This window comes from Stigmatopora argus, chromosome 21 (genome assembly GCF_051989625.1).
Source record: "Stigmatopora argus isolate UIUO_Sarg chromosome 21, RoL_Sarg_1.0, whole genome shotgun sequence".
Classification (NCBI taxonomy): Eukaryota; Metazoa; Chordata; class Actinopteri; order Syngnathiformes; family Syngnathidae; genus Stigmatopora; species Stigmatopora argus.
This window is the reverse complement of record NC_135407.1, coordinates 9,644,860-9,670,272: the sequence shown is the minus strand read 5'-3', so window position 1 is coordinate 9,670,272 and position 25,413 is coordinate 9,644,860. Positions and strand designations below refer to the sequence as shown.

Below are 25,413 nucleotides of genomic sequence, written 5' to 3'. Positions count from 1 at the left end.
TCACTTCCATATGCAAGATAATCTGGCCTTGTAGACCTCAACAAACTCTGAACAAAGATGAGAATGACACTTGGCCCTTGACAGTTGCATGTGGGTGGCCCCTTATTGCGAAACCTTTTGTTAAATTGATGATTTAGGGCTTGAAACAAATTTGATTTAACTTATAGCCAAATATCTTCTTAAACAATGTGTAGCAATAGTCTAGCAAAACACCTATCATAAATGTGTTTTGGAGTTGCATCGAACATGTTATGATTTTTACCTCTTTGTTTTACTTGTGGTTCTTATTTCACACAGCCACCTATCCTGCTGCCTACAGCCTGGTGGGGCAGCCATTCCCCCATCAGCCCACTCTGGTAGCTCAGCAGCCCCAACAGCCGCAGCAACTACAACAACGTGAAGGTACATTTTTAGAATTGTGTGTGTGTGTGAAATGTGTGTGTGTATATGTGTGTGTACACAGTGGAATAACCTCAAATTTGTTGGACTCGCCATTTGGCATGTTTTCTTTTACAGATTACAACTACGCAAACAATGATGTGGTTCTGCTGTCTTATCGGTTTTTAACTTTATCAGCTTTTCTTATTTACCATGGTTTACATGAGGATTACATATTATACTCGTTTATCAATAATGTATTTTTGCGAAGTACAATGTTGCGAACTTTACTTATAAAGCTTTAAAAACTGGGATAAAACCAACTACAGTATTTATCTCAATAATAATTGGCACCAATTGTGAATGTTTTCCATCATATTTACTGTTTTTATATCAACAATTTGACATTTTGCTTTGTCACTTATTATAGTCCAAGAAAAATGTATTTTATTAACATATGAAAACTAAAATAAATGAATGCCATGTCTTCCATGGATAATTAAAACTCAATATTTTACATGTATAAATCTACAACCTTTCTAGTTCCATTTTAATTATAGTTTTTCCCCTAGACAACAGCAACAAAAAGTCCTTCATTAAAAAAAACCTAACTTTTAAACAATCAACCTAGGAATAGAAAACGTTTGTAAACATTGGCTCAGCCTCTGCACATGATATAAAAATAATTTCCTTTGCAATAATGACACTAATGCACCTATTGCCATCTTGGCATTCGGTTCCATTTCCTGGGGCACAACATTATGGCCACACACAAATAATATTAGCCAGGACGTCTGTGATTTTGATAACATACTATTGTTACTGTGTCTACTTCCTTAGGCAAGCCATCATATTGTTATCGATTTTGAATTAACAGGGAGCACTTTGTTTCAGTCAGTGGGCACGGCTGGGCTCCGTGGCAATGGCGACATATTTTTATTTTATGGTTATTTATTTCGAGACCATTTATTGACCAGTCACTTAAAAAATATATATAAACCTGATGTTCCTTTGACAAAGACTCCCACCACCTTTGAGATAGTCGCCGAATTTAACTGATCAGACAGATTTTGGTGAATTATAGTATCATAACATTACATAATGTTAATTCTGAAACATCCTGCTCCAGTTTCTTTTGTCATTCTAATTGAGCTAGGGGGAGTGGTAGCATAGTTACTAATGACTGCCAGTCACATCTGATTTGACGGTACTTGGACGTTTCGTCGAAAGACGTTTGGTCCCCGGACGTTTGGTCGACCGGACGTTTGGTAGACCGGACGTTTGGTAGACCGGACGTTTGGTCGACCGGACGTTTGGTAGAACGGACGTTTGGTAGAACGGACGTTTGGTAGAACGGACGTTTGGTCGACCGGACGTTTGGTAGAACGGGCGTTTGGTAGAACGGGCGTTTGGTAGAACGGGCGTTTGGTAGAACGGACGTTTGGTAGAACGGACGTTTGGTAGAACGGACGTTTGGTAGAACGGACGTTTGGTAGAACGGACGTTTGGTAGAACGGACGTTTGGTAGAACGGACGTTTGGTAGAACGGACGTTGGGTAGAACGGACGTTGGGTAGAACGGACGTTTGGTAGAACGGACGTTTGGTAGAACGGACGTTTGGTAGAACGGACGTTTGGTCGCCGGGTTGTTACTGTAGAAACCAGCTCTCAAAATTATAATCATGAGAGAGAGAGAGAGAGAGAGAGAGAGAGAGAGAGAGAGAGAGAGAGAGAGAGAGAGAGTTTAATATCTAAATATCTAATTTCAAAATATCAACAGTAAACTCTCTGTCATAATTTGACAGCGAACGAACCCGGCGACCAAACGTCCGTTCTACCAAACGTCTGTTCTACCAAACGTCCAGTCGACCAAACGTCCGGTCGACCAAACGTCCGGGGACCAAACGTCTGGTCACGGATTTGACCATATCTCACTATATTTTTCCTATCTTTGTGTCAAGGGCCTGAAGGCTGCAACATCTTCATCTACCACCTGCCTCAGGAGTTCACCGACTCTGAGATTCTGCAAATGTTCTTGCCCTTTGGAAATGTCATCTCGGCAAAGGTCTTTGTTGACCGAGCCACAAACCAGAGCAAATGCTTCGGTAAGCCGATGTAAAGCCGATAGCTACTATGATAATCGTTGTCCGTTTTTGTTGTTATTTTTTGATTGTTGATGTCTTTCTTTAGGTTTTGTGAGTTTTGACAACCCGTCCAGTGCTCAGACTGCCATCCAGGCTATGAATGGCTTCCAGATAGGCATGAAGAGACTGAAGGTGCAGCTGAAGAGGCCCAAGGATGCCAACAGACCTTACTGAAGGAGGTGAGTTTGACATTCACTGACTGTAAACGAAGGCTCCATTCTTAGTTTACTTCTAAAGTGGCTGATTTTCATGTGGGAACATGAAGCAATCTACAGTAGACTAACTTTAATGACATATAGCACTCGCCATTTAAGGCGAGATTAGGTGCAGCACTTTTAATGTTTTAAAGTGCTCTGTTATTGAGAAGTAGAATATCCATAGATCACATTTCCTGGTTTAACAAGTGTTCTGTCGCATCTTTGAGTACAACTACTGTCCTTCATGAATTTTTCTTTGACTTTTCATTTATTGTTTTTGTGCTGTGTCATATTCCATTTTTTTTCCTGAAACAAAATCATCACACCACTCTCAAGATCGTCCCGTCTACATACATAAATCGTGGAGACGTGCGTCGCTATGGCTACGGTCGCTTAGCAACCGCTAAAACCTCCCCCCTTCCTTCTCACTGCGTCGTAAGTTAATTGGCCTGTGTTGGTTGCTGTGGCAATATTGCCTGTGATGGTTGCCGTTAGCGATTTTTCTTTTGGGGCCGTTGCCTTGATTCACCATGCTCAACTGCATGGCGGGTTATTGTGGCCACCGTGAAATGTGTTTGGTGCGTTGTGAGTTTCCTTATTATTTTGTCCTGGTTTCACACCTTGCAAAAATTGACCGGTCACTTTACCTCAGCTTCTGTAAGAAAGTGATTATCATGACAATCAAATTTCCCCCCCTAAAAAACAAGCCAAATTGATGTAATAGCTTTGTTGTTGTTTTTTTGTTTGTTTGTTTTTCCCTTTTAAATCTGTCATGATTATCATTCTTACACTTTCCCTTTGTTTAGTTGGATGGTGTAGTAGTGCTCCGTGAAGTCGTGAGGGGTTTCTGTTTGGTTGTAACTCAATTCCATGTGACTTTGTGCCTGACTTTGGTTGTTGTTTGTGGCACTGGAAATGTAAAGAAAAGTGCAAAAAAATAATAACAATTATTGTGGATACGTTAATGTTTGTGTATGTTGGTAGCAGTGTTTTTCTGTAGGTGTGAGACTAAATAACATTTCAGTCTAAATGTCTCTGTGAAATATTTGATCATAATTTTTGCCCATTTTTGAGATACTATCTTTAACATTGAATTTTCTGGTTGATCAGTTTTGTTCCTGACTGTGATGTGCTGCTGGCAGAGGAGCTGCAGTCCTCTTTAGGAATTCTGGCGACCCCCAAAAAAGTCTTTTTCAATTAATATTTCAATCAGATATTTTTTATATACATCATGCTCTGAGGAAAAGTGTATCTGCAAGCCACAAACCAGATGAAATGTTAAATTTTGGTTTTTAACATCAACTTATTAGGCCTGTGAAAATATGGAATATTTTTATTATTGGATGTTCATTGCCAAACGGAAATGGATTCGCTTTCTTCGTCTACAGCCAATAAATTGTCTGTATGAAAACATCAAATGACAAATTATTTACTTTTCCAATTAATTTCATACAGATTGATAGGCACATCAGAAACTCAACCATTACAAAAAGTATATTTTCCATTGTTAGATTTGAATAGATCGAATAATATTGCTAGATTTAGAAAATAGAACAATCAAACGATAATTGGCATGACGAAATTGAGACTTACATAATGACGATTAGTATTATTAACATATTTGTTCAAATTATACATGGACAATAAAATTGTGGGGTCACAAAAAGCGCATTGAACAAAAAGATTCTTTTAGAAAATGTGGCTCCTGATTTAAAAACCATGTCTTCCTGAGAACATTATATACTACTTGTATATGATGGATACATGTATATATTATCTGGTTGATGATTTGACTTTCAGAAATTGGATTGTCCATAACATATGACGAAATATTGGATTCAATAGGCGCCAGAATTCCTAATGTGCATGTTTTGAATTTATTTGCCTGGCAAAAGATATGAAAAACCTTTGTTCAAACATGTTTACATTTGCAGCACTATGACTGTAACTGTCTAAGTTGCATGGTCACCGTAATTGAATACAGTGGGTATTAAATGCATTTTTTTTAAAAATTCAATAATATGAAAATGTCACAGTTTCATTTAAATTTTAATCTTTTGTCTTTTTTCCTCTCAACTTCTTTACTTTCAGGACAATTTAGGAGTTCAATCAAGAAAACCACCTTGGGATGTCCCAGCCTTGTTTGGTTGTTTGACCAACTATAATAGCACATAGGAGCAACACTTCACACACATACTTTAAAAAAAAACAGTATTACATGGTTTATATACACCTATTAAAACAAGAGCTACTGCTGTAATATCAAGGAATATACATTGACAAAATATAAGGCAACGTATCAGAAGTGCTCCAAGAGTTCCTATCATTCCATTGCTGGATTTGTTTTATGATGTACATAATTTACTGGCAAGTTCTAATATCCATGTTTAAAAAAAAAAAAGACAAAAAAAAGCATATCACTGATGTGATTTTACCAAACAGGGTCCTGCTGTACGTATAGTGTGATTTGTGATCTAGAAGGTCGACTCTAAACTGTCGGCAGGAAAAGAAAATATATTCTGTATGATTACCAATGGTAATTTTGTTAAGTAGATGTAGTTTGATTATTTATACGTAAATTAATATTATGAAGAGAATTGGATGGATTTCCCCACTTTGTACATACTTTAGTTAAGGAATCCTGGGGATGAGTCAAAACATCTTCCAAATTCTTTGCTTCCACTACTTTTCAGCTTTACAAGGTGGAAAAAGTGGGTGGGAATTTTCTATCTTTATTTTTCACGTTTAATTTATTCGGTAATGAATTGAAGGGGAGCGATGTGTTTTATGTTTTTATTTAAGAATTTATGACTCCTCATTCCTTTAAAACAATGAAGACACTTATAGAGTTTTAAATGGCATACTGTAAATGTAAGGAAGTTAAAAAAAAATGTTTGTTTATTTATTCTCTACAATCGCTGTTTTAAAACAAAAGAAAAATAAAGTACAATTTAGAAGAAAAGATGTCATTTGTTCATGTTTTTTAAACTAAGATTGAAGTCTGACTGTTGTTGTTCTGCAGACAATGTTAAAAAAAAAAGTGGAAGACAACCACAATAAAGCAAATAAGACTGCAGTGTACTGTGATCTTAAAGCAAACTATTGAATCTAAAACTTAAATCTTACTGTGAGTCAATGACTATGTTTTATGACTACGGCGTAGTAGATGGGGAAGTTGGATTGACAGCTGGTGTTTGCAGATGACAAAGCAATCTGGGTTTGGCCCGATGTGTCCAAACATGCTCATTTCTTTGGCTTCTCTCGAAATTACCTGAACTTAAAGGGGAATAGGACCGTGAATTTTACATTGCTATAACAAATATGAACGTCACTATTTGTATGCTTTTATGTGAGCTTTGTTTAGGTACATTGGTGATGTATTTCCGGCCACTGACAGTCTTAAACCTGGATAAAAATCCAGCATTAAAAACTGAAAGTGGGTTACTGTGGCAAATATACAAAAAAGTGACATATTTTTTGGTTTGTGGTGGATATGACAGAAAATGTCTTTTAAAAGGTATAGGTTCAAATATATGAGAAATATATCTAGGTAAATACTGTGCACATAGAAACAGTAGATGATGTATAATTACACTATTCCAAATATGTACACTGTATTATGTATAGTAAATAGTGAGATGATCAAATTTGACTAACAAGTTACAGAAAATGATTAGAGGCTTCATCAACCATCAGATTAAGTTACATTTTGTTTACATAGGTAAACATGCTAATAATGGAGTCAATATTTGCAATTCAAAATAGAACAATGACTGAACACGAATGGATAGTAATTAATACAAAAGTGTATAGTACTCCTCATACCTGGACAGTTTCTAACTAACTGGATGATTTTTCAATTCACTTTTTATAGGGGCACTCATTTAATTTTTAAAATGTTAAAACCTTTTTTTCCCATTAAGAAAATAAAAGAAAACGAATTTTGGAGGAATATACAATTTATTTGATTTCAAATAAAACTGCTTATACATCAAATATAAAACGGTAGTTATTCTCTTTATTCGTTATCTGGGCGATTACATGAAAAATTTACTAGCATAGTAATTTAATAGGTGATTCTAGTAACATTTGAAAAGTGACTGAAAACTGACAGATAGTAATTAATATAACATTATATAGTACACTAAAGAGTATATACTCAGGCATAGGGGTTAGAGTGGTATTATTGTTTCTAGCGCCCCCCAGAGGCTACAACATGAAGCCCGTTTTTATTCATTATCTGGGCGATTACATGAAAATTTTCTTTGCATAGTAATTTAATAGGTGATACTAGTAACATTTGAAAAGTGACTGAAAACTGACAGATAGTAATTAATATAACATTATATAGTACACTAAAGAGTATATACTCAGGCATAGGGGTTAGGGTGGTATTATTGTTTCTAGCGCCCTCCAGAGGCTAAAACATGAAGTCCGTTTTAGACCTCATACAAGGATCACGTCACTTACAAGACACTGCTGCCCGCCCCTATCTCCAGTTAAAACATATTAAACACAAGCCGTAATATTCACATCGTTCTGTCACTTATGCTCCTTTGATAGGTATCTGTGACCACTGTGGTATTACGAAAAAAGTAAACATGTCGTCACCCTCCCCTCGTTGATAGATATGAAATCCCCATTTCAAAGGAGCCGTGTTGTGGATTAGAAGTGCGACAGATTTTCCCCCGAGAATGAGGCAAACCTGAGCTGCAACAGAGAGGGAAACGGGCTTTTGGCCTATTATTGAAAGCTCAGAAAGTGGATTGTCTTAAATGGCGAAACGTATATGAATTTCACTTGGCTTGAACAAGAAAAAAAAGAGGACAAGCAGCAACAAGCGCCGACGAAGAGACAACGCTACCTGAACCGGACTCCGTAAAGTCTCGAGGTAAGTTGTCGGCAGCACCGTTACACGATGGACGTTTTCTTGCAGTGATTAAAACCAATATACCAAGAAAGGCCTGCTAACATAATGAGTAGTAGCTGTCAGTTTTATTTTATTTTTGCTCGAAAAATGCCTTCCCATGTGGCAAACTGACATGAAGCGGAAAAGTGCTAAACATCAAAGTTAAGCTAGCTAACAGGCCCGATCTTATCCTCTTGTAATCATGTTTAGAAGATCTACGATAAAGCACCTACGAACGTATGATTTGTTATCATTAACCAGAACATTAAACAGTTTTTTTGTTGGTTCCAGAAAAATAGCCCGGGTATATTCATTCATATTGGGACGTAAAAACTTTTCCAATTTAAGCGTTAACGTACTGTTCTAAAGTGCTTCGTGTGTTTTCACGTGACATGGCCTTTTAAGGTAGATAACTTGTTTTAGTGTGGCCTCTCATTTCTCAACTTGTGGTTCCGCTACGTATCGGGTGGGAGACTCCCTATTTACGCCAGGTTCGTACGTGTGTTGAGTATCTGTGGGGTGAGCCACTCCCAAAGACTTTACGCAAATTGCGTAGAAACGAGTGACAGGCACAGGAAGGATAGATTTGACGAAGAAGTCAGTATAGCAGGGGTAGGGAACCTATGGCTCGGGAGCCAGATGTGGCTCTTTTGATGGGTGCATCTGGCTCTCTGCTAATCTGTGAGCAAAAATATGGAAACCGCTGGTGACAGAGCTGAGATACTGTGTTTTTTAATTTGCATTAGACTCTTCTGGAATGCATACTATCATTGATTAGCAACTGCATACGAATGTTGCATACCTGTCAACTTATACGTTTTTCCCGTATTTTATACGTTTTTTGATCATTTCAAATTGTGTACGCCGTATAACAACTTTTGTACAGGATTTTTTTTAAGTACGGTTTTTGTAAAACTGATCTCGTTTTACGCATTTCGGCTCTAATCCGGATCGTCTTGGTCACTGGTAGCAGACGAAAACGTCATCGTCAACTGCTAATATTGTCATGCTTTAAGCATGATATGCGCACACGCATTCCCCTTTCACACGAAACAGGAAATGATTAAATCATTTCCTGTTTCGTTATTTAAGCAGGTATGAGTCATAGCGCTTGGGTCCGAATACATTCACGGTCGCGTCACGACAACGCGGCGCGACCATAACACTTTTACGTGCACCCTATGTGAGTAAATATGTGCCGCGTTGCATTTGTACGGTTTTCTATTGCTTAATACGGGGAATTCCAATCATTAATACGGGGAGGAATTGGCCCAGGTTGACAGGTATGATGTTGTCAATGTTGTTTTCCACTTTTTAAAAGTGGTGAAATTACTAAAAACAAACGAACGCATTTACATGTATTTTGACTTTTAAATTCGGAGTATGGCTCTCAAGGGATAACATTAGAAAATATGAATTGTTTATGGCTCTCTTCGTCAAAAACGTTCCCGACCCCTGCAGTATAGGATGCCCGAACTACGTAAGACTTTCCAACAGATATTGCAGTGGCGGGCTGTGCATTTCACACCTAGACCTTCAGTAGTGCTACGTCTGAATCAGTCTAACCATCAATAACTATTTTATGGCTTTAAAACCTATCCTGCAGCTACAGCTGCGACACATAGAAAATATCAATGATAACCTCATAAAATTTATTTATTTTTACTCAAAATCACACTGCCACTGAGTAGGAAAGAATGCTGCCTGCCCCAAAATCAGGCGAATGAACACTAAAACTAAGGGCTATTTAATTTATGTTTTTTCAATGACCAACAATAGTAATTTGGCCTATAAAAGGTTACTGGTCTTAAGTGTTCACCACTCGCGCTAACATCTAAGGCACAGGTGTCAAAGTGGCGGCCCGCTGGCCAAATCTGGCCCGCCGCATCATTTTTTGTGACTCGGAAAAGTAAATCATGAGTGCCGACTTTCTGTTTTAGGATCAAATTAAAATGAAGAGTATAGATGTATATTACATTTCCTGATTTTCCCCCTTTTAAATTGATAAATGTAATTTTTTAATGAATTTTTTTCTTTGTTTTGTTCAAAAATCATTTTGCCAAATCTAAAAAATATTTAAAAAAAGCTAAAACAAACATTGTTTTAGATCTATAAAAAATGAATATTTCAGGGATTTTAATCCAGTTCTTTTAATCCATTTATTAAAAAATATATAAATATTATATCTAAAATGGTCCGGCCCACTTAAAATCGAGTTGACGTTAATGTGGCCCGCGAACCAAACCGAGTCTGACACCCTTGCTCTAAGGTAAAATCTGGAACCCGCTGGTGAGAGATCTTGAATGCATCAATAGGAGCGTTGTATTGCCACACCACTGTGACACCGACAATACCTCTAGTTCTGCTACACCAAGGGTGTAGATGAGAAAGTCAGTATAGTAGGATGCTCAAACTCGGACTTTCCAACAGGCGTCCCTTTGTGGAATGGTTTGCCCACCCCTGTGCTACACCAACCAATGGGAGCGTCGTATTTGCACACCACTGTGGCTCTGGGTGTGACAATATGTTGATATGGCGATATATCGCTATTTCCTCCTGACTACCAGGAAAAAAAATGTTGTCCAATCACATTTATTTTGAAATTCCCCAATCTGTGTGAAGTACTTGAAGTACTGCAAAAGAAATTTGGTATCATTGGAAGCTCTGAATGTCCTCTATAGAGCACTTAAAGTTAATGCAATTGGATGCACTGGGTGGGAGATATTTAGGTTTACAAATGTCCTCCAAATTTGAACTACTCGTAGTCAGGAGGTAAATTAACAACCCGGTGGATTATCGAGGTGCTCCCGCCATGTATCGATACTTTTATTTAACACACTGGCCATTCTATGGAATTTAACTTGACATTATTTCTGATGATATGTTCAAGTTATTTTGTTTTGTGTTTTTTTTCCTCAATATGTGCAGTAAAAATTTTGCAGTTATGTTTTCAAGTAACGCTACACAAAAGGTTTAATTGTTTAATCCAGAACATAATAAACTATTTTTTTAAAGGGTTAAAGCTCCTTAGTGACAACTTTTGGATAGATGCACAATGTGGTGACCACTGTGCCTGAAAGTGTGAAGTACGCTGTGACATGTCAGGGTCTTCAACACCAGTTAGAACAAGCTTTGTTTTCTTTTTTTGCCTTTTGTAATATTTTTCTTCAAATATTTCAAAAAATGGGGTGTGGTGCACATGACCACTGGGAGTAATGGTTTCTCCCTCACATTTTAACAAGTACAGAAAGTACTTGGGACTTTGTACCTGTGCTGATAAGTGTTTTTTCCTCAATTCATAAAATGTAATAGCTATAAAAAATGCAGGTCTTAAGTTTCAAACATGAGCAAAGAGAATGAGTAAGATTAATAATACTGTAGTATTGTAGTAAAAAAAAGCACATTTTTTGCAATGAGAATTATTGTTTTTAATAGTAGACTTGTATACATGTTCAAACATTAATATAGAAACATTCAAAAATATATAATAAACACTTGTGAATTTTTATAAAGAGATATCATGACTTCAAATTTTGAGGGTAGGGGTTTTCACTCAAATAAATTTCAAAAATTTAGTCTTGTAATTTGCTTAGTTGTTGTTCAGAGAAAAAAGACCTGTTTCATGTCATTGTTGGTGGTGTTTTTTGTGAAGGTGAAAAATGTGTACACTTTGCCAAACAAAAGTCGAGCTTGCTGTGCTCCATACTATGTACTCCTACTCTGTCAAAAACTCGCTCTTAAGAGCTGTATAAATCTGTACCTTGACCTCAATTAGCCAACGAATGTGTAATCTGTTGCACTAGGTGTAAATTGCGACACTTGCACTTGAGTGATACTTTTAAACTTTTATTGTGCTGCAACACTGAGTAGAGTACATCTTAGCCCACGGTCAAAAACAAAAAATGAAATCTTAATCCGACTTTGTAATAGTATATGACGTCATGCTAGTTTGTACATAAATACCCAAATGAATAGTCATAGCCTGTCATCTCTGAGAGAAGTTGTTACAGGAAAGCACTACTGTCAGTCGAAATCAGTTGCGTTTTGTTTGCTCATGGTGTCTCTTCCTCATTTTTTATGTCAATAGGTCATAACAGGATTTACTGGCATTCAACAGATAGACTCAACCATTAAAACCAAGTTTTTCGAGCCAATATGACATTCTTTTCATTTAATGTTGGAAAAGGTTTTTGTATCAAGAACACGAAATATTTTAGTCAAGGCCATCTCGTATTGATATTCCAAATCCCTTTAAACTCTTTTGATAGCAAGTCATAATTTTAGGATTCTCTAATTGAAATAAGTTTTTAAAGAAACACAAAATTATGCACAACTCACACCGATATTTCAATATATTTGCATTGCATTTTTATATTCGACTACAACAATTATTACATTTAGGGGGCAATTGATTTTTCAGACAAGGCCAGATAAGTTTGAATTGTGTTTTTCTGTTATTAAAAAAATCTGTCAGTAAATATAATCACAATTTATATTTTTACAATCTGTGATTTGCATTTGTTTAAAAGGCTTATAAATTTCAGTGTGGAAGTATTTCCTTCTCCATAATAATTTGGGAACAAGGCAATTAATTTTTCATGACAAAAATGTATGCATCTGGACGGTACTCGGACGTTTCGCCGAAAGACGGTTGGCCGACGGACAGTTCGCTGAACGGACGTTTCGCCGAAACGCTCGCCCCGCCCCCGGATCGTGTGTGTGCATGTTTTTCAACATCCGCCCGCGGGCCATTTACAGCCCGTTACAGATAACATTCATTTAGGAATAACAAGGGCATGTACTGCCCCCCCGCTGGACATATTTCTAAATATAAGTACGTACTACACTACAATGTGCTGCCAATTTTTTTATTTTTTTTATTTTATCCTTGCATTTAAAGTAGTAGCCATTTGGACACGCAATGTAATTTATCAAAGCTGGGGATTGATGTCTGACACTGAGAAAAAACAACACTAGAAGACTTATGTGAAATTCTAAGTGCCTTGGACAGACTAGAGGACTAGATGCCTTAGAGAACAATACCTGAAAATGCCATGGAACACACTTTTACTTCTAGTTTAATTTTAAATAATTTCCCATTATTTTAGGAAATATATATTCAAAATGATTTGCTGAGAACCTTAATTCAAAGATTAATCTCAACGTTTTCTATGCTGGTGTAAATTTTCTGGAGTGGGATTTCTGGATTTACAATTTCATTACAGTGGTACTTACTGTTATTACTACTTTATTTTCTCTATTTCTTCTGTCACGTACTGTTCTGCGTGATCTCCAAATGGCTACTACTTTAAATGCAAGGATAAAATAAAAAAAATAAAAAAATTGGCAGCACATTGTAATGTCCAGCGGGGGGCTCTACATGCCCTTGTTATTCCTAAATGAATGTTATCTGTAACGGGCCGAGGTTGAAAAACATGTACACACACGATCCGGGGGCGGGGCGGGCGTTTCGGCGAAACGTCCGTTCAGCGAACTGTCCGTTGGCCAAACGTCCGTCGGCCAAATGTCTTTCGGCGAATCGTCCAGTCACGCATCTGGACAGAATTGTTTCCATTCACAAAAGACCACTCATACTAGATTGCTTATTTTGAATATTTTGGATGCAGATATTATATATCATGTCGCAACTTGTTTTGTTCTTCAATCTCCAGGATGTTATCTTGGTTAAACGAGTGTCTATGGGCAGACTGGATTTGGTTTCCGGAAGGCTTTGGCTGGATGGACCTCAAGGATCCCGATGTTATCCTACCTCAGTTACCAGATCTTTGGGCTTTCATTCCTGTTGCCATCTTCTTCGTCGCCATTAGACCGATATTTGAAAGGCAAGGGATTGTCAGTGTTTGTCACCATTACTAGTTTAGCTTTCTGACAAAATACATTGTACTTCTTTTGGATTTTTTTGCAGGTGCGTAGCAATTCCTCTGGCATCTCTGCTGGGAGTAAGGGACAAAAATCGTGTTCGTCCTCACTTGAATCCCTTACTGGAGGCCCACTACTGCAGTTCGTCGAAGCATCCCACACAGGTAAACAAAGGAGTCTAGCAATGTTTTTTTTTCTTTTTGGCAGCAACACAATTTTCTACATTGTCGCTATGTTTGTGACCATGTTTCTAAACTGTCAAGAACAGCACACAACTCTTTTCATCTCTCACATTTGTTTACAGAGCTCCTTAGAAAAGTTAAGTAAACAGACAGACTTCTCAGTTCGACAGGTCCAACGATGGTTTAAGCAGCGACGGAACCAAGACCGACCCAGCAAGATAAAAAAGTTTCAAGAAGCAAGGTACCTAGAACACTTGTAATTCATATTGTTAATTACATAACCATTAGACATTTTATTCATCACACAGGTTTTTGAGTGGTCCTTTGTCTGTCAATTCACATCGAATCAATTTGCCCTCGGTGACACTATCTTTTTTTTTAATTATTCCCTTGCTCCTCTTGTTTTTCACATGGGGGCTAGTCTTCATGCCCAAAATTCAAACAAAGTTGCAGAATTTCTTGTTAGACCAACAACATTGTGTTCATCAATGTAAAAGCAACTAATCCTTACTTCCTTTTTGTAGCGTACAGACAAATAGCAGCTGGATTTAACACTCATTAAAAATACTTGGTGTTAAGTGCTCATCAGAAATGAGACAGAGATTGTACTCTGGAATTAATTTTGCAAGAAATTCAATTTTATGTAGAAAAGGAATACAATTACTCGTAGTCATTCATTCATTCTCCAAACCGCTTATCCTCCTCACAAAGGTCGCGGAGGGTACTGGAGCCCCTCCTCCCAGCCTTCTATGGGCACCAGGCTGGGTACACCCTGAATCGTTGGGCAGCCAATCGGAGGGCATTGGGAGACGCACAACCATTCACGCTCACACTCATACATAGGGCCAATTTAGAGTGTTCAAACAGTTTACTCTGCATGTTTTGGGGTTGTGCAAGGAAACCAGAGTACACAGGGAGAACATGCAAACTCCACACATTGAGGACCGACCTGGGATCAAACCCTTGACTCCAGAACTGTGAGGCAGACGCACTAACCACTCAATCACCTGGCTGCCCACTCATAGCCATATTTTACCGTAATTTAAAAAAAGAACAACTGTGATATCAGGAGAAAACTACTCCTCAAAAATGATCTAAGACTAAAGAGGAACAAAAAATATTAAACATAAATTTAATATTTTTCATGGAAATGTTTATGATAATAAAATCTAAATAACCAAAAATCATTAATTGGAATCAAGTAAAAATGTTTGAAGAAAATCATTACCATTTTGTACATACATTATAGGTACATGTGACACATTTTCTTTATGCATACAGTTAGGAATAATCTTCATTCATTCATTTTCCAGACCACTTATCCTCACAAGGGTGCGGGAGAAATTATCTTGTTTAATTATTATTTTTTTAAAGCACCAAATTTATTCAGATCCATGCTATCTTAGAAAATTTTAAATCAGTATCTCCAGGAAGTAATTGCCCTCAATGCGGACAGACATTTTATTGTTGCAGGAATTATTTTAGCCAATCAAATGTGATTATCCTAGACTGCCAGCTTTCTCGTGAGGCCAGTAATACCCACCATCCCATCAACTTGTGTCATGTCTGTCAATTTTTATGTGCTTCATTATAACTCTTGCCCTCCTGTTTTTTTGTGTTGAAACATAATTTTCTCCATTGTCAGAGAAGAAATTTGTGATTTGCATAATACTTAAATACTATGAACATCCATCACTTTACATAAAGGTTATTTGTCGATATACTAGAATGACCTTTTTTCCCTTATGTTGTAAAATAGTAGATGGTTATGGTCATGCCATACCTTTTCAGTAAAATTCTAATAATGAAATTATGCCTTGTGGGAAATGAAAATCTTTTGTATGACAACTATTTTCTCTTTCAGTTGGAGATTTACGTTTTACTTTTTTGCTTTCTTTGCTGGCCTGGCAACCCTGATAGATGTAAGTCGAAAATTATACTGTTGGAAAAACTTGTCATAATTTCCTTACCCATCAGAAATTGCTTATTTGCTGTTCTGCGCATACGCGCTTGCTTCATTTCTGTTAAGCCGATAATTTTTGCTCCCTATCTCCAAAAGCTCTAACATCAGTGACCAGAGCTTTTAAGATGTATTTGATGCAATGCAACTATCAAAATATGTTCCCGCTGAAAAGTAACAATTACAAACACATCCAAAGTAGCTGTGATTACTGTCGCGGGTATATTGAGCTGAATATCATTGATCTATTGATGTATTGTGTACCGGGAGCATTTTCTGATGGGTGCATTGGAATTATTAAAATATGGATCCCCGTGAGCAGAAGTAAGAATATTTATTTACTTAGTAACGTTACTGTGATTTGATGCTCACAACTGTAATGGACGCAGACATAGGAAAACAGTGGTAGCAAAATTTAACAAAGTAGCAAAATTTCATAGACGCATCTATCAGAAAAATATTGGCTGGGAAAGTCTGATGAGAGCAAAATGTGACAGAACAGCGGCATCATATATCAAGCAGGTTATACTAGATCGTAACAGTTGTCTCTCTGCATTTTAGAAACCATGGTTCTATAATATGAAGAGGATGTGGGATAACTTCCCAAAAATGGTATGTGAATAATTTATGGGCTGGTTAGTTCCTTACTTTATTTTTTTCAATAATTTATATTTCTATCAGTCGTGCATCGATGTTTGTCTTTCTTCCTAGCCACTCTTACCATCTCAGTACTGGTATTACATGATTGAACTGGGCTTTTATGTGTCCCTGCTTGTGAGCGTTGCATCAGATGTCAAGCGGAAGGTAAGAGTGTCACTCCCGCCTAGATGTACAGCACATAAGTAGAGATTTCGACATAGAAATGTTGTCTGTTAACTTTGAGTATACTAAGCTAATTAATATTTCAAAAAAGCCTTCTACCTAATATAAATTGGTTGGAGTCATGCGAGGCCACACAAGGCTGGTGATGTGTTCTTTTTCACGAGGTACCTTGTGAGTTAATGTGTGACTGGAGTGAGCAGGGCATGGAAAACTGACTGTGCAGTTGACAGCTTTGCAATTTTTGCACAGTACAGACACTAAAACAATTTAGTGGTTCATTAGTGACATTTTTACATTAACCCTTGGAAATAGCTCAGTTCTGTGTTGAACCGTATAATGTAGTATGTTATAACTATATAGGAGTACCTTGAGATACGAGCTTAAAGTGTTCCGGGACTGAGCTCGTATGTCCGTTTACTCGTAACTCAAACGAACGTTTCTCATAGAAATGAACTAAAAACAAATTAATTTGTTCCAATCCTCTGAAAAAACACCAAAAACAGGATGTTGGATTGGAAAAACAATTTTATTTGTTCTAATTCGCTATCTATTAACAAAGTAACAAATAAGTAGTGGTTTAATAGTACTAAAATGTGTTTAATAGTACTAAAATTAGACGGATTTTGCGAAGGGGAGAGAGAAGAAGGGAGGGACTTTTTGCACGGCAATTTAATTCTAATTTTGTTTTTAAAAAATTATACCTTTCCTCTCCGGGTTGGCTCTGTTTGCCCCGCCTCCACCCTGACTTTCAGATGCAACCTATCGTGGGTTGTTTGCTTTTGTCTTCCCTTCAAAATATTCCCAAAATGATGCACACAAATGTCCTCACAATAGGATAACGCACGAGCACTTGCCAACGAGAAGTAGTATATACTCCTCTCATATTAGCGATCGCTCCGCCATTCACACTGACTCTTGGGTGTGGTGTTCTTGAGTTGAGTTTAAAAGTTATGTTAGTTGTAGACTGAATTTAAAAATATGTCCTTGTGCGTGTCATTGATTACCAATGGGCACTGTATTGTACCTCTCAGTTAAATTTAGGTGGAATGTCTTAGAGTAGTTTGTGGGATCCAAAAATGCTCAGAGCACATTTTCTGAATAGGGATGACACGATACAATTAATCTCATGACACCATGCACCTCAATTTGTATGGCACGGTCATGATACGATATTTAAAAATAAAAAAGCATAGGGAAAGAAAAATGTAATTATAGCTGTTTTTCAGTTGCATATGCAAATGGGGTACAGGCAACAGTATAAGGTGGCTACAAAACACGCAATCACCTGTCATTTCACGTTTTGTTGATTTCCAGCTAAGAAAGAATGCTATTTATATCCATTCTTTCATTCATTTTCTGAACCGCTTTATCCTCACTAGCGTAACGGGGGTGCTGGGGCCTATCCCAGCTGACTTCAGGCCCGAGTTGGGGGACACCCTGAACCGGTGGGCAGCCGATTTGAGGGCAAAAGGAGACGGACAACCATACCTAGGGGCAATTTAGTGTCTAATCAGCCTACCATGCATGTGTTTGGAATGTGGGAGGAAACCGGAGTACCTGGAGAAAACCCACACAGGTCCAGGGAGAACATGCAAACTCCACACAGGTGGACTGAACTGGATTCAAACCCAGGACCCCTCAGCTGTGAGGCTGACGTGCTAACCACTCAAGCCGCCGGGCCGCCTATTTATATCTAGGGAAATACAAAAAAAAGAAACTGTTTAAAGCAAAACACTGGAACAGCTATTACAGTCATCACTTGAATTTCGTAGATAATGTAGACCAGACATGGCCGTGATAATCGAAACACCACAAAGTAGGATGTCCCCTATTATTAGTTGTGACCGCTGTTTCCTTTTTGGTACAGATGTGCGTTTGTACAAGGACATGACACTGTCAAAGCGTTTGCTACATTCGATTCATCAATCTCTGGGACACTTTGTTTTAAACTGTGAGCCATATTGAAAGTTTCTTGCCGATTTCTCAAAGTACTAAGCCCACGTTCTTCATCTTTATTGCTGTCATTGTTTTGGGGGAAATTAAACTTCCACTTTGTTCCTCCACGCCATCCAACCGTGTTACCTGCCCAGAGAGCTCTATTTTCGGATAAGGGCGACGGCATCCGCTGTAACGTTGCCCGGAGCTTGCACTATGAAACATTTCTGAGAAATTCCACCCTCAGCTCTGCGACCCTGAGGCTCCCGGACGTCCAATCCAGTGAGCGAGTTCTATTTTCAGTTAAAGGCGACGGCGTCCGCCGCAAGGTTGCCCGGGGCTCGCATTTCTAAAAAAAAAAAAAGAAAATAAATAAAAACGTCCACCTTCATTGAGGCTTCTGGACATCCATTTCGCTCAGCAAGCTCTATTTTCGGTTAAGGGCGATGGCGTCCGCCGTAAGGTCACCTGGGGCTCGCATTTCTGAAAAAATCCACCCTCACCGAGGCTCCCAGCCGACCGATCCGCTCAGAAAGCTCTATTTCCGGAATAAAGGAATGGCCACCGCCTGCTGCCTGCCATTTTTCTTCTTCGGAGATGAGTTGAATGACAGTCCTCTGTCTTCCACCATTTTTCTGAGTGCTAAGCGGAAGACAGGAAAGTGTCTTCCGCTTGCAAGTTCCAGCTTGAATTTTGACGTTTTTTAACATTTTTGATTTGGATACCTAATATAAAAATGTACTGAAGCCGAAAATGTTGAAGCCACGAAGTGGTGAAGGATGACAGTATTTCTAAATAAGAATTAATCACACAATAACAAACCAATTGGCTCCAAAGCTTCATTTGCTGTTCAAGCAATATTTCGCTTCCCTTGGGATTGACAGGGAACCTCGGTTACCACCTGCTGTCAACGCTGCTGTCGTACAACATATTGCCACCCGTGCCATGTCTCACTGCATTCAATGCGGCGCTACGCATCAAACTAAACCTCATGTTCTTACGGTACTGTTCCAATTGTTTCATTAATTACTATTTAGTGTTATGTGGTTAGTTTAGTTTTGAAACAGTGAGTTTGACCGACCTTTGAATTAATTACATACAATTACATGTTATTGTTTGTTAAGTAGGTCGAAACTGGTTCTTCCGCTTACTCACGTGAGCGAATGAAGCAATTTGAGACTGAATTTAGTCTATCGCAATCTATGCTTATTGTAACCATATGTCGGCAAAATCTGTTTTGTCCCAAATCTAGTTCTGAACAGTACTATTATGAATTTAGAATGAAACAATTATGTGCCATTTTAAAAATGTCAGTTTTACTTTAGTGGGTTAAACAAAAACATTCCAGGTAAATTGGATATGCTAAAGCAGTTTAACAGTTCCTTCATTCCAAGGAATGAATTTTAGGCTGGCACCCAATGCAGGGTGTACTTCGTCTACTGCCCATAAGGAATAGGTCCCAACACCCCGCGACCCTTGACAGAAGTTTTTAATTGGTGTTTATATGTGGACATTTCTGCCTGAAGTTTTGCCTTTAGCAGGTAAAATATGTACCTGCTCCAATAGATTAATCTCCTTTGACCAGGCGTCCACATGTGAGGACATCACATTTTTGGTTGTCAAAGACTACAATGTTAAATTTTGGGCTACAAGGGCCTGGCGTCCACTTATGATGTCGACATAATTTTTCTCAGAAACTACATCATGTAAAAAGATAATTCTTTGTTTTTACACTCATCAGGTCCCAATCAGCCTAAATATCAAAGACAAAATAAAAATGCATGCCTTGCAAGAGTTTGGATCTTAGGAGGGGGCAAGCTGACAAATTTGACCATTTAAAAAAAAATCCTTCCATTCTTAAAAGTCCAATGTAGACCTTGTGGATGTCCAGGTTTTCTTTATCGGCAAGTAGTAAGCAGGAGATTCTTCATCTCCTAATATAGTGGCAATTTTGTTTTCCTATGTTAGTTACCTGTGCAATTAAAGAGAGAAATGATGAGAAGCTAAGGCAGCCAAAACACCTGAACATTTAAATCTAATTTGAATGTACTGCTGGAATGAAATTTGAATGTCTACACATTATATTCATTGCTAATGTATTTGATTAAACATTTAGGCCAAAAAAGAATTTTGAATTAAACTGAATTTAAATGCATTAATCTGAAAGCAAACTTGAGGTTCAGAACCTTCCTGTGTAGAGTTTGCATGTTCTCCCCGGTTCTGTGGGTTTTCTCCGGGTATTCCGGTTTCAGGCCACATCCCAAAAACATGCATGGTAGGCTGGTTTAACACACTAAATTGCACGTAGGTATGAGTGTGAGTGCGAATGGTTGTCCAACACCTTGCCCACCAATTCACGGTGTTCCCCGCCTGGTGCCCGTAGTTAACTGGGAAGGGCTCCGGCCCCCCCCCCACGACCCTAGTGCGGTTAAACAGTACAGAAGATTAATGTATGAAAGCAAAGTCAAAATAAAACAGGTTGAACTTAAATAGTGACATCATTTTGGATTGTGCTCGATACGGATAGCTTTGACAATGAAATTTTCTCTTTAAGACTTTGCCTCATGACAATTGAACTTCCTCCTAGTGACATAATTGGGCTGTGTTCTCAGACCCTGCGGCATTTGACGTTGTATTTCCTTATGAGTACACAGAACTACAGTTCTGTGGTTTTCTCGCATGCCACTGTAATCAAGCAGGTTTAGCAACTATTTGGTTATTATAATTTTTCCTCATTTTAGGTAGATTTGGTAGTGTTCAACACTGCTGTGTAATCCACAATCATGTCTATTTGCTGAAATTAATCATTAATAAAAACTATCAGTCAACTACCCATCAGTGACTAATCTTTACAGCTTGATCAATAAGTCACCAGGCACCGCACAATTAACTTATTTGCTTTCCTTGTTTCTTCCCTGCAGGATTTTAAAGAGCAAATAGTTCATCATTTTGCCACCATTGTGCTCATTGGTTTCTCCTGGCTGGTCAACTATATCAGGGGAGGGACTTTGATCATGTTAGCACATGATGCTGCTGACTATCTCATGGAGGTATTTTACCCTGCTCAGTTTTCAATTATAATACAGTATTACCTTGGGAGTCGAGCTTAATGCGTTCCGAGACTGCACTCGTATGTCAATTTACTCTTATCTCAAATCAATTTTTCCCATAGAAAATAACTAAATACTAATTAATCCGTTCCCACCCTCTGAAAATACACAAAAAAAGAGAATATTACAATGGAAAAAAACATATTTTTAGTATTTGTTCTAATTCACCAACAACTCACAAAGTAACAAATACCTATCTAGTAGTTATGCTCTTCAATACTAAAATGTGACATTACCCAGTACAGACTTGCCGCGGAGTGCACGGACAAGACAGAGAGAGAGAAATGACAGGCGAGAGACTTGGCGGACGGAAACACGCTTCTACTAAAACAAAAACTTTAAATTAAACTTAAATGAACTTAGATTACTATATACACACAAAGAAAAATACTTTTTATTCTTACATCAGGCTAAATTTAAACCTTGTGTGATAACGGAGGCCAAGATGTTAATTTATTCCACCATTCCTTTCCAGTCGGAACTTGCTGCTTCTCCATGCCTCAGAACCAAATGTATCCCAGTTCGTTTTTTTAAATTATCGACCCAGCCACGACTCCCTTTGAAGGGTTCCGCTGGTGTCTTTTTCAGATGCTTGCTTTGCCTTCAAGTCCATGTAGACTCCGCTGGCTTTTTCGCAGATTATCGACTGGGTCACACTATCTCCAGTAAAAAAAATGCCACCTGTACAGCCCCGGTGCTCGTAGATTTCTTTACACGGGGGAGAAGCGGCGAAAAAGACGGCAATGCTGTTCTCATAAGCAGCCTCTCGCATACTCGGCCACCCGAAGGGCCACACCCGGGAACCATCTCGTATGCTCGTATCTCAAGACAAAAATATGCTCTGAGTTTTCCTCGTATCTCAAATGTCTCGTATGTTGGGACAGTCGTATGTCAAGGTATTACTGTAATGGCTGTTGTTTTAACATTAAGAAACAGCACCACACTTTCTTCAATTTACCACATTCTTGGTGATTTAAACTTTTACACACCAAGTATATTTTTGTGACATTTTCACCCTGGTGAAAGGATTGAAAATTTGGCAGCCTTTTCTTTCTCCCCGTGTTGGGTGGAGTCTGCCCTCTAAAGGTTTAAAATGGTTATGTTAACTCTGTGGTGTTTTCTGTCTTTTCAGTCAGCCAAGATGTTCAACTATGCAGGTTGGAAGAGGACGTGCAACTTCATATTCATTGTTTTTGCTGTTGTTTTCATCATCACCCGCCTTGTCATTTTCCCCTTTTGGTAAAGATCCTATTGCACAAGACTTTCTTCTGGGTTCTATTATCAGACATTGAGTGCGTAAGATCATTATGAAACTGACAAGTTGAAGGGACATTTGTTTTGGATCATCTGTTAACTCTTTAATCATCAAGGTTATCTGCGTGTTCGTTTTCATAAAACAGCTTGAATAACAACATGTTAAACACCAAAAAATGAATTTCCCTAACCATGAAGTCTTAATTCAGCATTCCTGGTAAATAGAAGTCAATTTTGGCTGGGTTTTTTTTCAACTTCTGTTGCAAGCAGACAGTCCCATAAGATTAATTATTTCTTTATAATGTTATAATTGATTTGGCTTTTGTTATTACTTTGTGTAATTTAACAAACACTCTGAAAGGATTACAAAAACAAGAAGACACTAGCGGAGTAGAGGCTTTTAGAAACATTCATTCATTTTCTGTACTGCTTATCCTTACAAAGGTTGCCGGGGGGTGCTGGAGCCTATCCCAGCTGACTTCGGACACCAGGCGGGGTGCACCCTAAATTAGTGGCCAGCCAATTACCGGGCTTTCAGAAACAATCTACGGAAAACACTCACAGAACTTGATAAGTTAAATCAAAATGTTAATGTGTTAAATTAAATAGTCCTGCTTATTTGTTCGTATACTGTTTTTGATCATTATTTTAAATATTAACATACGGTTTTGCCCTATTTAAACTCACTACACAGTGCTTCCTAATCTGAATCCAAGAGTGATCTCTGGTGGCTGGCTATGGGTAGTATTTAAAATGCTAAATTCTACACTTGATCATTATACATTCGCACCAGAGTGTAAGTCGCAGGCCCAGCCAATCGTTGAAGAGAAAAGACTGCAATTTACAGTCCAAAAAATCTGGGATTTTGCCATTTGAGTAACATATACTTGGTGGATTCAGAAGGAAATTGCCATCATAACAATAGATGTATTATTCGCAACCCTAGCCTGGTTCAATGGGCTAGTTGTGACTGTGAGCTTTGTTCTTATTTGCAGCATCATACATGCTACGATGGTGTACCCTATGACCCTCTACAAACCCTTCTTTGGCTTCTACTTCTTCAACGGTCTGCTGTTGTTGCTGCTGATGCTACATATCTTCTGGGCAGGGCTTATAATACGCATGATCATCAAGTTCCTCCCTGGAAATGTATGATGTACTGCGGTCTCAAGTAAAGCGTTGCCACAGTTGTAAACCATTGCTTTTACTTTGACAGAACATAGTTGAAGACGAGCGGAGCGACAAAGAAGAGACCGAGTCGGAAGACGAAGACGGCAGCGGCGATCATAATAGAACATTGAAAAATGGTCATATTCACAACGGCCATGCTCCACTCAACAACAACCGCCAAAAATTGGACTGAGTGGACATTGAGAGCAGTGCGAGGTGGGGAAAACATGCATTCCTTACTTGGAAGCCAAAGAATCGGAATATGGCACAAAAAAAACGTTTTTACAATTACCCATAAATAATTAGTTCACTGGAAATTGACTGAGAAACATAGGAGAAAATGATCAAGTACTTAGGGCTCATGTTCTCTTCTTTCACTAAATCACATAACATGTTTCCACACTGCTTTGTAGCTTAATGGCTTGTTACTGCTAGCATTTTTCCCTTGAGTTACTGCAGTTTGGATGGACATACCCCAGTTAACACTCCTCAATTACTCTCAGGCCAGTGGTACACAAAAGGCAGATCTCTGTAAGAGCCATTTCCTAATTTAGGTCAGTTTACTGGCAGGTAATATAAATTTGTTGCAGTGTTATCAAAGCAAAATACTGTGGCAAATTTTAATAGTTTGCAAAAGAAAGTTGCCAAGGTTTAATTGTGCCTTCATGGAAGTAAATGGAGTTCCTTTGCCTTCTTGGCAACAAAACACGCAAGCACAATCCAAAATCCTTTTAATGTTTATTTTTGTCTGTGTAAAATATATTTTAGGTTTTGTGATTTTATTTGATTTATATTTTATTTTCTCCACCCCTGTTTAAATGAAAAAAGACAGTTCGGAGTGACCTGAGCCTTAATTGAGTATTATATTTCTTGACAGGATGGAATGGAGTCAATAACATTAATTTACAGTGTTTTCTGTAACCAAATATGCACTTTATGGGTTCCTCTTTGGATTATATATATATATATATATATATATATATATATATATATATATATATATATATATTTATATTTATATATATATATTTATATTTATATATATATATAAATATATACATATATATATATATACACATATACATATATATACACATACATATATATATATACACATATACATATAGATATACATATATATGTGTATATATACATACATACATACATACATACATACATACATACATACATACATACACAATAATTTAGTAAAGAAATTAATTTGCTTAATCTGATAATGTTTAGTTGTATATATGTATGTATATATGTATGTATACATGCATACATACATGCATACATACATACATACATACACACACACATACATACACAATAATTTAGTAAAGAAATTAATTTGCTTAATCTGATAATGTTTAGTTGTATACATGTATGTATACATGCATACATACATGCATACATACATACACGCATACATACACACGTACACACACACAATAATTTAGTAAAGAACTT

General features: G+C 37.7%; 2 protein-coding genes across 5 annotated transcripts in view; both read left to right on the top strand.

Annotated features, from left to right (window-relative positions):
- The window catches only part of celf3a (cugbp, Elav-like family member 3a), a 56,863-nt gene extending 51,180 nt beyond the window's left edge, over window positions 1-5,683 (top strand). For 2 of the 4 annotated variants that reach the window (XM_077590236.1, XM_077590235.1), the window contains exons 11-14: window positions 298-402; window positions 2,339-2,482; window positions 2,568-2,700; window positions 4,810-5,683. In XM_077590236.1, coding sequence (XP_077446362.1) covers window positions 298-402; window positions 2,339-2,482; window positions 2,568-2,695 — 377 coding nt within the window. In that variant the 3' untranslated portion in view covers window positions 2,696-2,700; window positions 4,810-5,683. Of the gene's footprint in view, window positions 1-297; window positions 403-2,338; window positions 2,483-2,567; window positions 2,701-3,054; window positions 3,154-4,652; window positions 4,702-4,809 lie in introns of all 4 variants that reach the window. The other 2 variants (XR_013297757.1, XR_013297756.1) reach the window with 2 other exon arrangements.
- Window positions 5,684-7,168: 1,485 nt separating this feature from the next.
- On the top strand, window positions 7,169-24,722 carry cers2a (ceramide synthase 2a). Its single transcript, XM_077590739.1, has 11 exons — window positions 7,169-7,609; window positions 13,300-13,470; window positions 13,554-13,671; window positions 13,812-13,930; window positions 15,554-15,611; window positions 16,211-16,261; window positions 16,361-16,453; window positions 21,328-21,456; window positions 22,649-22,755; window positions 23,766-23,919; window positions 23,987-24,722. Exons 2-11 carry the CDS (start codon window positions 13,301-13,303, stop codon window positions 24,131-24,133), a joined length of 1,146 nt encoding a protein of 381 aa, XP_077446865.1. The 5' UTR covers window positions 7,169-7,609; window position 13,300; the 3' UTR covers window positions 24,134-24,722.
- Window positions 24,723-25,413: the final 691 nt, after the last annotated feature.